This window comes from Lepidochelys kempii, chromosome 15 (assembly GCF_965140285.1).
Source record: "Lepidochelys kempii isolate rLepKem1 chromosome 15, rLepKem1.hap1, whole genome shotgun sequence".
Classification (NCBI taxonomy): Eukaryota; Metazoa; Chordata; order Testudines; family Cheloniidae; genus Lepidochelys; species Lepidochelys kempii.
The window spans coordinates 15,920,803-15,938,672 of NC_136394.1; the positions used below are offsets into that span (position 1 = coordinate 15,920,803).

Genomic DNA, 17,870 nt, shown 5'->3' on the forward strand with positions numbered 1-17,870 from the left:
TAAACTATTGTTAGCCAGTATTATATACAATATCAGTTTTATACAGAACACCAAAAGTATACTTAATATCATATATTGTATTAATGTTTTGCATAACTATGAAGGGTATTAATGTTAAGCTTTTCTCAAAAGCCTGTATAATTATGCTAAGACAAAATGTACGATCCATACTTCCAGCATCCTTTGTACTTAAGCCAAGCCTCTTCTTGGTACTGTAGGGACAAAATGTGCTAAGGTACAGAATGCTAAGGATAGGTAGTATGGAAATATATCAGAGTGATTAAAATGAACTCTTGTTGATTAAAAATTACAAATCAACTCTTGTTGATACCTACCCAGCATGCATCCTGTACCCAGGTATAGCTAGTATAAGATGCTATAAGTTTTGGTGACTTCTGGAAAACTGTGTTCAAAACTGACAAGAACTGGTGAGTAAGTCTTAGGTAACATTGTGAAAGTCATAACCCTCTGGGATATAAATAAAGCAGAAGTCAGCCCATGATTTCAGAGCAGGTTTGAAGACTCTGTGGAGCTTCTATCCAGACTTATGAGATATTAACCCTTGCCTTTGTGTATTGTGCTGATCTATCTTTGATTAATAAACTCTAATTGAGCCAAGTTACCTGAGGTTTTATTACTCAATAATTGAAACTGAACCCTAACACTACTAAATTATATTTGTGTATATTAATATACAAAATATTTATGTTGTGTACAAATATATATATAATTTTATTAAAACGTTTAATCCCAATTTCCACCAGCTATCAATATAAAAGGCCAAACTGCATGTTTTACCTCTGTCTAAACAAGATTTCTGGCAAGTAATTTTGGGAAATTAAATACCAATATTAGTAGCAGCAGACACAATCAATGTTCCCTCTAATTTTTGACAGGCCATGTGTACAAAAACAAAAATTTCTTCTGTGCAAACTGTTGTGCTTCTGTGCAAATTTTTGTGTGCACGGTGTTTCGCCGTGTGTGCGGGGTTTAGGATCCGTGTGCGCGCGCGCACAGCTTAGAGGGAACAATGGACACAATACAATTACTACAACTGCTATTCTCCACTGATGTCCAAGAGAACAAGCATATGGCCACGTCAGTAAGCATGAACTTGCCACCGTAAGCGTAAAAGTCTAGTTTATCCACTGCAGCATTTTTACATATGCATGTTCAGGGTCTTATATCTCCAGGGAATAGATAATTTTCCTAAATGATGAGCTTAAAAGAAATGGATAAAATGAGAAAAATGTGGTGAGGGCATGAGATTATTATGGCCCAGAACTCCTTCGTCCATTAGTGTGCAAACATACCTTGTCCTCCAGTTGCAAACTTGGTCCCATCTGGGTGAATATCAACTGAAAATATTGGCTTTCCTGGACACAGAGAAAGAAAAACACACACACTGAGATGGACCCATGTTCCTGAGAATACAGTACTGCCAATTAAATCTCAAATGTTCTGTTTAGTCAAGTAGCAATTTTCTTCTTCTAAAAGTTCTAATCAGCATATAACAAATACAGATGACTAGAAAGTATAAAACATCCAAATCATAACGAACTACAGCTTACCCAGATTAAAAACCTCATAGGAATATAGGATTTCTCATGCCAGAACATATCATATCCTGCCTCCGCAGTAGCATAATGCTTCAAAGGAAGATAACCTCCTTCACAATGCACCTGGCCACTTACGTAAAGCTTGGGAAATAACTTCTTTCTGACTCCTATCAAACTGATGACCTGAAGCAAGAGATTTGATTTCCCCCTATTTCAGCTTGTTTAACAACAAATATTATTGTTCATATGACTTAGTTCAATTTAAATCCTGCTTTAAATATATACAATCCTGTAACACCCAGAGGCTTATCAAGTTATTTATATGGCTTCTATCACCACAATAACAAAGCACACCATTAGGATACAGAAGATTAGGAACTAACCAATTCAATCTTAAATACTTCAGTTAAGGTACCCTAACACATCTACTTTCAAAGACAATAATCCTAGTTTTTGTATCCTCTCCCAAGGTCGCCCAAATCACTGGCAGAGCTGGAAACAGAATTTGGGAAACCAACAGCTCCCAGTCGGCACTGCTCTGCCTGCATCCCTGCTGTAAGCACTAAACCACCCTCCTCCACCATACTATCAAACAGTTCTAATCACCTTTGCAGAGAACGTTTTTTAACTTGCAGCCTCCCATGAGGCCAATGAAACCAACAAGGATTAGCTGGAGGAAGCTGAATAGGAAGTGGAAATTCAAGCAGCAAAATTCAACAAAAACAAACAAGAGTAACAAAGGATTTATATAGTCAAACAAAACTTCATACAGCAACTGAAAGATGTCTGAACTTTTTTAAAAACTAAAAATGTTGCCACATGTCAAAATCATCAGCATCCCAGTGGAAAGGAGGGCAATTATGTCATAACCACTCTGTAAACGCTAACCAAGAGTATTAGATTTGGACATCTGAGCAGTTTCCCATATTGGTGAAATGGTTATACTGTATCTTCATGATATGTAAAAACACAAAACGGAAAACTAGAGGGACTTGACTTATCTGTCTAAGGTATTTGAGTTATTACCCGACACCATAGTATTTGAGTGCCTTTCACATAAAAAATGACAGCAACAGCAGAGCCCACAGTGGGTTTTGTGAAGTTTCTGATATTTCTGTTGTTGGGGTAAACACGTTGCTTGGGGTAGGGCTGTTTATTTGTGTTTGTTTATGATGATTTGTTTCAGGGTAATTTTTTTTTAATTATTTATTTTATTCTTATTGAAATGCTGACATGATCCCAGTAACATCCTACAGGCAGCGAAGCTGAAGTACAGTAGGATGGCACCCAACTTGCATTCTTTCCAGATCCAAGTCCCATAAAACACATGAGCTGTACTTTAAAAACTGTGGCTCTTCTTCAGAGGGGCGTGCTGCATCTGTCCTTTACTCTGCCAAACTTCACATAAGTTTCAGAGATAACCCATATATTCTGGGAAGCAAAGGCAGCAAACAAACGTCTGTAAAAAAATTAAACAAAAAACGGATCTTCAAGGCTCTAAGATTAGAGAACTAGGAGACTAAACTATTTAGACCGTGACCACATGAGAAAGTTGCAAAGGTTTAACTTAAGGTGTTAGTTAAACGGGTGCAAACCACTGAATGCTTATTTCAGTTAAAGGGGTTTGTACCCGTTTAACTAACCAAGTTTAAAAACTGATTAAGCTAAATTGATGCAACTCTCTCAGGTTTACAAGTTCCTATTCTATTAAACGAATTGTCAGCAACACTTCGCTTGCCTCTCAAACCTCCATCCCCTGCCCCCAACACGCCCCCAAACAAAGGATGGACACATGATAAGAAAAGTAGAGTTACAGTCAAAGCAGACATTGAAAAGTTTTTTTGATTGGCAGTTGTGTTGCCTCCTCGTTTAGATAAAATGAATATGTTAGGCATTCTGGTGCATAATTATAATATCTACAATTGTGAAATAAGCTGTTATACCTCTTCCTTTGCTGAAATTACTGGCATCAATATATTTTATATTGTGCTACATAAAATTACCAGATAAAATGTGTTTCTCCTGAGGAGTATATATGTGAGAGTATGCATGAGCAGAGAAATGGTTTATCATGAAAAACTATCAACCTGCAGAGTGACCAGTTGTGGGATACAAAGTCAAGCTGCAGCCTGGGGACACTATTGCCCGTGAAAGGTAATTTTTTCAAACACAAAGGACAATAGTTTGAACTAAGCACTTTTTAAAAATGGAGGAAACAGGATACAATTCTCTCCTTTTCCTTCCCCTGTCCCCTTTGCTGCTACTTAAGCTATCTTAATGTTGCCAATTTCTGCTTTATCCTTAGAAGCAGGGTTTCTTAAGCAATAGCAGCCAGTTTGTGTGTTCAGGTACAGTTTTGCTGCCAAGTTCCACGCAGCTTCATGTGTGATGTTTATGCAAATTATTTAATGAGCTATCTGCATATATCTAAACTTAAAAATGGTGTGAATTTCTTTCTGGTGAAAATCAGCAATGGTGTATGAAGTCATCAGTTTATCTACAAAGTAACAGCAGGCTCATCTCTGGTTTGGAGGAGAACTTCCTCAGTGACCAATAGGAGTAGTTCAGTCTCCACAGCCCATTTACTGTTGGCTTCTCTGCTGAGTCTGCCAGTTACTACAAAGCACGACAACGAGTTTGTGATGTGGGAAATGGAATGGAGACCCATGAATCTCATACAGGAACCAAACATCCATTAGTTAGTACAAATTAAAAGTTGTTCCCGAGTTAGCTGGCTTCAGATTGGTTACCTACAGGCAAAAGGCTGTGAAGCTCATTAGCAAGGTTTAGAGGCATCCAGCCTCCGAATAAGTGCTAACACACTTTCCAAAGTCAGGTTTGATTTATGGAAAGATGAGTTTATTTGATCAAGTTCTAGTGTTTTTGGAATTTACACAGGCAGATAGGCAAGAAGCAGACACCACCACCAACCACTGCTGTTGCACCAGAACAGAAGCAACCAGCTCACCGCTCACTGGACATAGTGGTCAGCAGCCAAAAGGGGGAGAGCTGAGGCTGCGTTCTTCACAGCACCCTGCCTGCGGGGCTAGGTGAGGAAGCATGGGATATGGGGAGAGGGGCAGACAGAACAGGGCACACAGGGCTGCTGGGGAGTCATATAGACGGGGGCTCAGATGGGCTAGTGTGGGCGGGGACAGACTGGAGCAGGGGTTGAATGGGAGTGGGGGTGCAGGGACACACTAGGCAGAGCAGATGTGCCTGACTGATTGGGAGAGGCTAGAGGTCAGCCAGGGTCTGCATGGGGGAGACTCTCCAACTGGCTAAAAATCCCCTCGCCCCCGCAAAAAAAACCCTGTTCCATACTACTCCCACCCACATCTAACAACCTCCCAGCTCCCTCCCAGCAATTACTTCCCTCTCCCTCAGCTCCTTGTTACCCCTGACTCCTCCAAGCCTTTGCATTGCTTCTGAGGAGTGCGGGAAATAAGTTTCTGTATTGCAGTTTAAATGAATTATTACTCAAGTTCTGTATTAATATGCCTAGTAAGGAATCTATTTGTTAAAAAACATTTCCTGAATCTTTTTTGTTGTCTGTATTGTTACAAACTTGTTGACAGGTATTTTGAAATAAATTACCAAAATAATTGAAACTGGTGTGATTATATTGTGTTATTTTGACAAAATATGCAGAATTTTGCAGAATTTTGATATTTTTGGTGCAGAATTCCCCCAGGAGTAGTTAATGCGTGTACAGCAGGAAGGACGTTACAGAAGTCAGGAGCAAACGTGTCACAAATTGCAGGCACAGGTATGAAGAGATGCTTGTCAATTGTGCTGGTAGTGGTGCCTGCTTCAATCCACTTTATCTGTGTGGTCAATTTTTGGAAAGTGGTGAACAGCAAGGACCAAAACATCTGTCGCAGGTGACCTAATGACTGTGGTCCCTTCAACACCAAGACACCCAAAAGCCGTGTTGGCACATGCAGCATGCAGAAGCATCGTTGTGTCCGTTTCCTCTTGAATATTGTACCAGTCTTGGGCTTCTTCAACTCCTCTACTGGTGATGGACTTTGCTACTTCACCTTTGGAAAAGCATCCAGTAAGGAGAAGTGTTTGTGTTGGGTGTGCTAATACACTCTCAGGTTCATTTTTAACCATATATTCACAGAGGAATTTTACAAGTGACTATTGGTTAGACGCTACATTTAGAAACTTTTTCCATGGAGGCACAGGGCATCCACCAATCACCTGGTGTTTCTTGCATCCGACCTTAGATCCTGTCCCATGCTATCTTTCTACAGTTTTCACAGAGTTACTCTCATCACATCTGCGTCAAAGACTTGGTTTATAGAATTAACTTTGTCAAATCCTTTTAGGACCTGCCTCAGGTACTCCGCAGCCAATTCTCTAAAAGTGTGGAATTTGTTGCCAGCTGTTATTTTATGACAGCCATGGTATCTCTGACGTATGCCATGGTTTCTTTGTTGCATGCTCTTAGCTCATGGATTCTTTCAGCTTGAGCTTCCAGCTGATGCCCTAATTCAGCTTTGTATGTTCTTCTCATCGTTCCATCAGCATGGAAGAGGAACATGGGGGCAGGTCCTATTAGGTGACTAAGAACAGTTTCCATTGAAACCTCATTTCTGCATCTTGACAAGGATCTGCGGGAAACAATTTCTGGACTAGTAGCTGCTGTGAGTGTCCTTCCCTCATACACTGCCCCATAGCATAAGGGAAGGTGCATTGACTACAAGCCTAGAGTCCATCGGTTCTAATTCCAGCTCTTCTATGGACTGTTCTCAATATTTGTATGCACTTCATAGCCCTTATTAACCAAGGCCTCAGTCACTTACTTTAGGGAGTCCGCTATTATTCACCCATTTTACAGGTAAGATAACAGAGATTGGACAAGGCCACTGCAAGCAGAACTGGAAATAAAACCCAATTCTTTAATATGAGAAACCCAGTTTCATCCATTTTGCCATGCTACCTTTTGGAGGGAAGGGTCCAAATTATGTGCTATTTAATCCATGCTAACATGGTGGGTCTTTGTCCCTCTCTAGTCTAGACCACATATAAAGGTTTATAAGTCTTCGGCTGCCTCCCTGCTAATGTGCATGGTGTTTTAGCTCAAGTGGTAGAAGCTCATTATTTTTAAATCCAAAAATCGTAGTTTCTCGTACTCACACACAAATTTATGACGCCTCACCAGGAATGCATAACACACATGAAAAATGCATGAGTGTCACATCAGGTCTGGACACAACTCTCAATTTTTTGCATGGCAGTCCTAGCAGCCCCTTTAAAGATCCACATAAGCACTACTATGGATTCTGGAGTGGCCATAGGGACTAAGCAGCTCCTATCACAAAGACTCAGTGAGGAACGTTCTTCCTGACATGTATGTTTTTTGTACTTCAGTGAACCATGAAAAAGTGAGTGCTCCTCGCAGCATAGGCCACCTCAGAGCTTCATAGAGTTGTTTAGTCACCTGCCACTTTCTTAACCAACTGGACTATGTTTGGTAATTGAAGAGTATTAAATATACATAAAAAAGTCAGTTATGAATGCCATACAGAGTCTGCAGCAGCAAGCATTATACAGCGGCTGCAAAGCCACTTGCATTCTAAATCTCCCTTTTCACTTATTTGAACCAAAACAACAAATACTTAAACTCAGACCAATAGGTGAATTTTTTGGAACATTTCAGAAGAATTCATTCAGCTCTGAGTTAGGCCAGTGAGATGTGGAAGAAATATACCCCTTTTAACTTGGAAAAGCTGTTCCAATTTTTTTCCCAAAATAATCCCTTACAAAATGGTTGAATTTACTGTGGAAAAATGGTTCAAAAAATATGAGAGGCTGTGGGTACAGAAAAATTCACACACCAGTTATGAAGACAAATAGATACTTAGATGTTTAGTTCCCTTTTACATTCAAGACTTAAAGTACATTCACTTGCAAAAATAAAAATAAAATAAAACTAGCACACCTGCCCAATATTTTTAATATTACCATTTAATAGACATGCCTGGTCTGTTAAATATGTGTAATAAGAGATTTCATTTAATTTAATGAAATCATTAGACCCAACATGCCTTTGGTGTTGTAATGATGCTCACTCTGTAAGATGGTAACACTTTGTTAATCGGAGAAATCTGCTTACTATACTCCTGTATAATGTATCATTAAAAAAGAGCTCACTGTTGTAATGATTATTATTTTGCCATCTTTTTACATGGCAAAGAATTGTAAACCTCTCAATACTTCCTAAATAAATAGTACTCAAAAAAAGGCTGACCTTTAAATATGAACTATGGCTAATCTTCAGTAAGGAGCCATCATTTTGGCAAGTTTAAAAAAGAAACACATTAAAGTTATAATTTATTACAGATTTTAATTGGCACGATATGAAATTACTGCTAAGATTTTAGTTGGATAGTCATATGCACAAGTACAGTTCGACAAAACAAACGTGCACCTTCGGAACTCCAAAACTAGAGGTTCAGGGTCAGCACGAGCAAGTGCTGTATTTCTGAAGCATTATAGAGAGATTTTCCTTATCAGCTCAGTAGCACAGTTCCAGGGCTATGCATGCTCACAACTGCCAGACTGTTACTATGTTATTCTTTGATGAAACTGGATAAAATCAGTACTAAAATTGCACACTGTGAATGTACATTAATTCCTTTACCAAACAGAGATCGCTTTTAGATAATGGCGTCTTATCTCTGTTCTGATGAGTTAGACCCAGTACACTTGGTTCTTCTCTATCCCTTAAAATATGGAACACTTCAACAATCATCAGATTCTCTATCTTCAGTTTTCCAAGCATTTCAAGAAGTACATCTGCTTCCAGTATTATGAAGTTACAGATGTAAAATGATTAAAAAAAAAGAAAAAAGTATAAATGTAGTACAGGAAGGAAACTCAGCAAGACAGAGTTGTTACCATCACCATGCTCTATTTCTTTTGTCTGTTAAAGTTATTACTCACTTTAGTGGGCACCATGAAACAAAGAAAAAGCATTTAAGAACTGCTTCACTGTATTTGTGAACAGTTTACAAACCACAGGTATGACATTCATCTTGTATCATTTTGTCAAAATTACACAAAAAAAGAGCCATTATTAGATTTGATAGTAACTGCTTTCTTCCTGAATTCTCTCTGAATTATTTTGTTATATCCTGTTGGAATGAGTCAAAAGGTAAAGTTCCTGTTTGCAAGTGGATGAATGTTTTTCCTTTTGCCAGAAACTCAAGTAACTGGTGGGAAATTCAAGTCTTCTCCATTAATTAAGCAACAAACCAAAACACCAGGGACATATTAACACAGGGGAATATTTAAATTTGATAGACTAAGTTCCAGGATATTTTTTATACAGTTACAATGATCTCTAACAAACAGTTTAAACAATCAAAGTCCCAAAATCACATGGTGTTAAGAGCCAGACTAGGCTTAAATAAAAGATCTTTCCTAAGGATTTTTCTCAAAGGATAAGGAGTCCAAAACACGACAATACAACTTAGAAACTTCAAAAGTCAAAAGGAACTTGGAAAATCTTATCAAATAGATTTTAGTTTGCCCTGAACTTAAGGGAATTTAAATTACAGCCACCACAGCTGAAGAAAATACACTAAATTGTTTGCAAACATACATGTCTTTTTTGTTGATAAACTTTAAATGGGCATCTTTTTATTTGCTTATTGGTTAGCTTGAGGCACAAATAAGTGAAATTTAAAGTTGTCAACATCCTCTGTGAGCTTGTACCATAATATGGGTGAGTTTACATTAATTTTGTTTCTCTCCAACCCTTTTAATTTATAACATCCAATAAGACTCACAAATCTATTCAAATATTTACATTACGTATTTAAATTCAGTGAGGTGGCTTGAAGAGGTCATAAATTGTATGCCTAAATTGAACAAAAGTAGGGACTGGAGGAGGACGGAGATTATGAGCTCTGTTTTATGCATGTTGAATTTGAGCTGACAGCAAGACATCCACAAGGAGATGTTAGAGAAACAGGCTGAGATTTTAGTTTGGACAGAAGATGACAAGTCTGGAGTAGAGGGGTAGATCTGAGAGTTGTCAGCATAGAGATAGTAGTTGAATTTGTTTTTGTGGATAAGATTACCCAGAGGTAAAATGTAAAGGAAGAAGAGAAAGAAAAAGGGATCAAGGACAAAGCCCTGCAGAACCCTCACAAGGTTGTATGGGGGGGATGAAGAGTATTCTCCAAAGGACATGCTGATGGATCGATTAGAGAGAGGAAGAAGAGATTCCTGGTCTCTTGCTTCCCCAGCAACTGCTGTGGAAAGAGCTCTTCTGATGGTGGGGAGGAAAAGGTAAAAATAGTCATCTAACATTTCTGATATATACAGCAGAAACAATTTATGCCTCCTATCCGACAAACACTGACACATGTGAGTAGTCCTGTTAAACTCACTGGGATTATTCACATGCCTCAGTGTTTGCAGGATCAAGGTCTTAAAATTATATTTAGGTTGTAAAAGCTACATTTGTAATACTAACCTAGCAGAACTTTTTAAAAGGAAATCAAGCCAAGTATCTCAAATGATAATACTTTCACTTTCTTTCTGATCAAGGTGATCTTTCATTTAGAGGATGTTTGCTCAGTCATTAACCGTTTCAAGATGAAAGTAAATATTTTTAATGTACACTGATCAAAAGTTAACTTTATATTGCGGCTACACTCATGCAAACACTTATCCACATGCTTAATTTTACTACCATTTCCATTTACTTCAATGGACCACTCTCAGTACTGACATTACATAAGAATGTCCAGACTGGGTCAGAGTAATGGTCCATCAAGCCCAGTATCTGGTCTTCTAACAGTGGACTGTGCTAGATGCTTCAGAGGGAATGAACAGTACAGGGCAATGATCAAGTGATCCATCTCCTGTTGTCCAGTCCCAGCTTCTGGCAGACAGAAGTTTAGCGATACCCAAAGCAAGGGGCTCCATCCCTGAGCATCTTGTCTAATAACCATTAATGGATCTATCCCCCATAAACATATCTAATTATTTTTTGAACCCAGTTATACTTTTGGCCTTCACAACTTCCCCTGGCAATGAGTTCCACAGGGTGACTTCATTTGGTTTGCTTCAAACCTACTGACTATTAATTTCACTGAGTGACACCTAGTTCTTGTGTTATGTGAAGGGGTAAATAACACTTCCTTATTCACTTTCTCCACACTACTCATGATTTTGTAGATCTTTATCATATTCCCCCTTAGTCGCCTCCTTTCCAAGTTGAACAATCCCAGTCTTCTTCATCTCTCTTCATATGAAAGCTATTCCATACCCCAACTCATTTCTTTTGCCCTTCGCAGTACTTTTTCAAGATGGGACGACCAGAACGGCATGCAGTATTCAAGGTGTGGGCATACAATGGATTTATATAGTGACAATATATTTTCTGTCTAATTATTTATCACTTTCCTAAAGGTTCCTAACATTCTGTTAACTTTTTTGACTGCCACTGAACATTGAGCAAATATTTTCAGAGATGAAGCAAAGATCGCTTTCTTGAGTGGAGGTAACTAGTTTAGACCCCATCATTTTGTATGTATAGTTGGGATTATGTTTTCCAATGTGCATTACTTTGCATTTATCAACAGTGAACTTAATTTACCATTTTGTTGCTCAGTCACCCACTTTTGTCAGATCCCTTTGTAACTCTTTGAAGTCTGCTTTGGACTTAACTACCTTGAGTAGTTTCGTATCATCTGAAAACTTCACCACCTCACTGTTTACTCCATTTTCCAAATCATTTCTCAATATGTTGAACCACCCTGGTCCGCACAGATCTTTGGGGGACCCCGCTATTTACCTCTCTCCACTGTGAAAACTGACCATTTATTCCTACCCTTTGTTTCCTGTCTTTTAACAAGTTATTGATCTATGAAAGGACCTTCCCTCTTATCCATGACTGCCCACTTTGCTTAACAGCCTTTGATGAGGGACCTTATCAAAGGCTTTCTGAAAGTCCAGGTACACTATGTCCACTGGATCACCCTTCTCCACATCTTTCTAGTCCCCCACAAAAGAATTCTAATAGATTGGTGACTCATGATTTCCCTTTACAAAAACTGTGTTGACTGTTCCAAAGTATTTTGTTCATTTGTGTGTATGATAATTTTCATCTTTACTATAGCTTCAACCAATTTGCCTGGTACTGAAGTTAGACTTACTGGCCTGTAATTGCCACAATCGCCTCTAGAGGCTTTTTAAAAAATCGTAATTACATTAGCTATCTGCCCTCATTTAATACAGAGGCTGATTTAAGCAGGAAGTTATATACCACAATTATTAGTTCTGAAATTTCATATCTGAGTTCCTTCAGAACTTCTGGGTGAATACCATCTGGTCCTGGTGACTTATTACTGTTTATCAATTTGTTCCAAAATCTGCTCTATTGATACCTCAATCTGGGACAGTTCCTCAGATGTGTCACCAGAAAGAATGGCTCACATGTGAGAATCTCTCTCACATCCTCTGCAGTGAAGACCCATGCAAAGAATTAATTTAGCTGCTCTGTAATGGCCTTGTCTTCCTAGAGTGTTCCTTTAGCACCTTGATCATCCAGTGACACTACTGATTGTTTGGTAGGCTTCCTGCTTATGATATACTTCAAAAAAATTGCTGTTAGCTTTTGTCTCTTAATAATTGCTCTTCACATTCATTTTTGGTCTGCCTAATTACACTTTACACTGGACTTGCCAGAGTTTATATTCCTTTCTATTTTCCTCCGTATGATTTGACTTCCAATCTGTAAAAGCTGTCTTTTTGTCTCTAAATACCTATTTTACTCTGTTGTTTAGCCATGGTTGCTTTTTTATTTTTCTTCCCATTTCTTCCTTTTTGTAGTTAAATGCTACTGTGGTGGGCTTCTTTGTTATTCTCCCTTTTCCTCCCCACCACAGGATGTTAAATTAATCACATTATGGTTGCTACTACCAAATGGTTCAGTTACAGTCACCTCTTGGACCAGATCCTGCGCACCACTTAGGACTAAATCAAAAATTGCCTCTCCGTTTGTGGGTTCCAGGACTAGCTGCTTCAAGAAGCAGTCATTAATGGTATCTAGAAATTTTATCTCTGCATCCCATCCTGAGGTGACATGTTCCCAGTCAATACAGGGTTAGTTGAAATCCCCCATTATTAATGGGTTTTCTGTTTTTATAACCTTTCTAATCTCCCTGGGCATTTCACAATCACTGTCACCATCCTAGTCACATGGTTGGTAGTATATTCCTACTGCTATACTCATATTATTCAAGCATGGAATATCTATCCAAGTTAAGCATGTGTGTAAGTGTTTGCAGGATTGAGGTCAAAATTAATCATAAAACCTACAATCTAACTACAGTTTTATGCTAACTTAGTTAAAAGACCAAAAGAGCTCTGTGTAGCTCAAAAGCTTGTCTCTCTCACCAACAGAAGTTGGCCCACTAAAAGATATTACCTCGCCTACTTGGTCTCTCTAATAAACCATACAATAAACCAGCTTTAAGAACCCCAAAATTGTCCAATCTGAACAATACTCAGCTTACTCTGGATATCAGTCACCTGCAAGAAATGAGTTCAAGTTTCTAAAAGTTTATATTCTGGTGTAAATTGCACTGTCAAAACAAAGGTATATGCAGAACAAATTATGAAAAAGTACCTGTATATGGGCAGAGTTTGAACATGCAAAATTAACTCTTTACATGACCACTACTTGTTCCACTCACTGTCACTGTGATGTAATAATTTAGACACCAAGTTGCTTGTTTGCTACTGATTGTACTCTGATAATACTCTGCACATTTAAAAAAATGTTGGTAAGAAATTACAACATTCCTCTGCAAATGTACATTAATTTATATCTCACTAGGAACACTTTATTCTTGAAGATCAAGATACATCATAACTCACAAACCACTATGATAAGTAATTACAGAAGTGGCAGACAAGACAGTATAAAAGCAATGACTTCCTAATCTTAGTATAGAATCTGATGTTACTGTTCATGTGCATATGCATTCTGAAAAATATATAGTGTGTGGGATAATATATTGGGATAATATTCTTCCACAACTGTGTATTATGGGCTGAATTACAGGAAGTATAATGGGCAAGTGCAGCAGCTCAACACACCTGGAGACATGAATATACAAAATAACTGATTCAAACAAAAATTATTTTGGTGGCCTCAGGTTAGTACCCATTTGCACAGAACTTCTATAAGTTCCAGCACAAGGCCCAGAATGGAATAGAGATAGGTGGAAATCTGCATCTCTCTTGCATGCTAATTCAAAGTATGCTTTGTTCAAGCTACTACTCTTTCCTTCATAAGCACTAAATTAACAAATATTTGTATTGAATAGTTATAAGCAGCTCAGGCTTCTTACAATGCAGCCACTGAATGACACCATTTCACTATCCAGTGTGAAAGCCAAGAAATCCACAATTTGGTGCCTTTATATTCTTTTCACTGTGTCAAAGGTTTCCCTGAAGAAAACTGCAACTATGTTTGTGAAACAAAATAGAGTTCTGCCCTAAGTGCATAGGAGACAGCATTTGCCCAATGGTACTCACATTTATTTACTTTTCACACATCATTCTATTCTTTACAGCAGTGGTTCTCAACTAGGGGTCCGGGGCCCACTAGAGGGCCACAAGCAGGTTTCAGGTGGTCAGCCAAAATACAGAGAGCAGGGCTGGGTTAGACTTGCTGGAGCCCAGAGCAAAAAGCCGAAGCCCAAGCCCCACCAAGGGCTGAAAACCGAAGCCAGAGCAACTTAGGGTATGTCTACACTGCCCATGTTACAGCGCGGTTGCAGCAGCATTGTGATGTGGGCAGCGTAGACATGCTTTATCACTGGGGGAGAGCTCTCCCAGTGATTAAAAAGAACCACCCCGAATGAGGGGTGGTAGCTTTATGGCCGGGAGGTGCTGTTTATACTGGTGCTTTTCAGTGCTAAAACTTTTGTCGTTCGGGGGGGGAGGGGGTCTTTTCTCACACCCCTGAAGGACTAAAGTTTTAGCACTGAAAGTGGCAGTGTAGACACAGCCTTAGCTTCAGGAGGCCCCCTGTGGTGTGGGGCCCTGGGCAATTGCCCTGCTTGCTACCACCTAACACCGGCCTTGGCTTTTAATCTACTGGATATGTAGAAAAAACGTTGTGGAACAGATGGGCTGTGGAATTTTTTTTTTAGCATGTTAAGGGGCCTCAGAAAGAAAAAGGTCGAGAACCCCTGCTTGACAGGCCAGTTCACAGATCTCCTGGCAGACATTTTTGCGAAGCAGAGTTGCAAGCCAACGTCTGTATTTTGGAAACTATGTTTCTCTAGCAAACAGTTTCATTTTATTTTCATTCCATTTACTTTTGCAAACTATCTGTACCGTATTTCTCTTTGCCTTCCCAACATATAAAAATCCACAATGAGCCAAGAAAGGCAGATTTCCAGACACTTTAGGCATGCTAAAGAATGTATCCTTATCTTCTTATTTGGAAACAAGTTATACCACGTCTCTTCATATCTGCTACAGTGTTGCAGTTGCTAAAACCAGACGTGGTTAGGGATTAGTTTACTCTCAGTGACGGCTACATTTCATTCGCTTTGGAGGAAAAACAAAATCACAAACCCCATGGGCTGTTAAAGGTGCAAAACGCTTGTCAGCGTTTAACTTTAACTAAGAGTCACAAGAAAGGAGCTTCAAATCTGCCGGGTGCATTCGTCTTTGCACACGTACACCCTCGCGAGCAAAGGCTGGCATGCCCCGAAAGCACGAAGTTCCCATCACAAGAGCTTTCCCCACCACACCCAATTGTCCCTCATCCTCCGAGGAGCGCAGGGCAGTGGGGCGGGAGTCAAGGGCGCTGCTTTGGGACACCGGGGGCGGGGGGGGGGTTACTTTCAGCAGGGTCACTGCGAAGTTCACGCGCGCAGAGCCCTCCCCGGGCCCGGGGCCCAACGCACCCCCCTCCCCCAGCTCACACCCACCGGACTCGACCCTTGGGGCGCCCCGGCTCCGGCTCCGCCCCCCGCACAGGGGCGCCCGGGCCCCGCACTCACCATTGTGATTGACCCAGGTCGGCTTCAGGAGCTTCATTGTCCCCCGGCCCGGGGCCCCCGCCGGCCCGTGCCCCCGGGACCCCCGGGCGGGCTCCGGGCTGCTCCGAGAGGCGGCGGCTCGGCTCGGCTCAGCAGCCGCCGCCGCCAGCAGCCATGGGCTCGCCCCGCTCCCGCTCTCCGCGCTGCCCGGCCCCTGCCCCGGCCGGAGCCGCCTCAGCGCCGCGCCATCCCCCGGCCACGGCCCCGGCCCTGCCCCAGCCACCTCCTCCGGGCCGCATCCCCCGCTCGGCTCCCAGCGGCTCCCCGGCAACGCCGGAAGTCTGCGCCGGGCAACCGCCTAACCGGCCCGGCGGGAAACAGCCGCCCCGAGCCCGGCTGTCCCCGCCCGCAGAGGGCGGGAGAAACCAGCGGCCCCCGGCCGCCGCTGCTCCCGCGTGGGGCCAGGGGTCGGTCTGCGGGAGCTCGGCCCAGTGCCCCCCCGAGCAGAGATGGGGCGGGTCCGGGTTGAGGGACCCCCTCCCCCGAGTCACCCCCCAGCAGAGATGAGGGAAGGGCTGCGTTGAGTTGAACACACACAGACCCAGAGATGGGGGAAGATCTGGGTTCAGTGACATCCCTCTCCCCCTGCAGAGATGGGAAAAGGTGTCGATTGACTGACACACACATCCCCAGGCAGAGATGAGGGAAGATCTGGGTTGCATGACCCACCCCTAGGCAGAGATGGGGTGTGCGGAGGTCTGGGTTGAGCGACTCCCCCGGTAGAGTTGGGGGAGGATCTGGGTTGAGTGACCATTGCATTGTGGGGATTGTTAGTGACAACCTGTAAGTGAAACTGACTAGTCTATTTTCACTGCCTAAGTTGAGAGAAATGCAAAAAGTAAACCAACAACATGAACAGGAAAATAACATGTAGATACTAAACGGGAAATAACTTTCAATAACCTGGACTCCAGTTCTGCAAACGCTACACTCCTTCAGTTCACTGGGACCACAGGTGTGCAAGTGTTTGTAGGATCAGGGCAATAGGTGAGGTATATGTTGTATTTTTAATTATGTAAAACAGTGTCCCTTTATGGGTCTCTAACTAGGTAATTTAACAGCACTAGGTAAATATCCCTGTAATGGGACATTCAGTACCCAATGTGAAACTTTATGCTACCACATACATCATTATGTAACTGTATCCAGAACATAATAAACTTGCCAGTACAAACTCTATGTCTAGACACAAGATATATTAATTGGTTAGTCTCTAAGGTGCCACAAGTACTCCTTTTCTTTTTGCGAATACAGACTAACACGGCTGTTACTCTGAAACCTGTCATTTTATTACCTTTGTAGTTGATGCTCATATAATTTACTTTCCTACAATGTCATTTTCTCTACAGTTATTTCATAAACAAAAATATTTGTTAGATGAATAACTACGCTTTGCATTTACTGTTCTTTTTACATAAGCTAGGGCAATTCTACTTCCTTTAGGGAAACTTTGTGATTGTCTATAAATTTTTCATAGTTCTAAGCATCAAAAAATCATAGAAATCGGAGATTAAAACACCCAGTAGATAATCTAGTCTACCCTCCTCTGCTTGCCTCTCTCTTCCCCTACAAATAATGTACAATGCTGTGAAGTTGGAGGAGTCAGGTTGTTTACTTTTTCATGAGTGGCCTAAGTAGCATATTAATCACACTCACTTTTAACTCCTTTACAGCATATTCCCATTAATGTGTTACCCTGTTTTTGTATGATAAAAACTTTGGAATCATGCAAAAATTTACATCATGTGATAAGACTCTAGATTTATCTCCCTTAAAGTCCTGCATGAATAGGTATGTATGCTGTATTTATTGGTGACTGTCCAGTACTAGGTACTGGTATTGGAATTCAGAGGTGAAATTCTAGCCCCATTGAAGTCAGTGGTAAAACTTCCATTGATTTACACGAAGCCATGATTTAACTCCAGGAATAGGATTGGTCAGACACATACCAGATTAGTGGTTCAGGGGTTCTCAAACTTCATTGCACCTTCATCACCTCCCTTCTGACAACAAAAATTACTACATGATCCCAGGAGGGGGGACCCAAGCCTGAGACCAGCCAAGCCCCACACCACAGGGAGTGGGGGCCCAAAGCCCAAGGGCTTCAGCCCCAGGCAGGGGGCCTGTAACCTGTGCCCTGATTCCCTGGGCTGAAATCCTTAGGCTTCGGCTTCAGCCCTGGGAGGTGGGGCTTGGGCTTTGGCCCAGCAAGTCTAAG

General features: G+C 41.1%; 1 protein-coding gene across 1 annotated transcript in view; it reads right to left on the reverse strand.

Moving 5' to 3' along the window:
* Positions 1 to 15,934, reverse strand: part of HIRA (histone cell cycle regulator) — a 63,870-nt gene extending 47,936 nt beyond the window's left edge. The window contains exons 1-2 of the mRNA XM_073312713.1: positions 15,614 to 15,934; positions 1,314 to 1,376 (exon numbers count right to left, since the gene is read on the reverse strand). Of these exons, the coding sequence (XP_073168814.1) occupies positions 1,314 to 1,376; positions 15,614 to 15,650 (100 nt within the window). The 5' untranslated portion in view covers positions 15,651 to 15,934. The remainder of the gene's footprint in view (positions 1 to 1,313; positions 1,377 to 15,613) is intronic.
* Between the last annotated feature and the right edge of the window lie 1,936 nt (positions 15,935 to 17,870).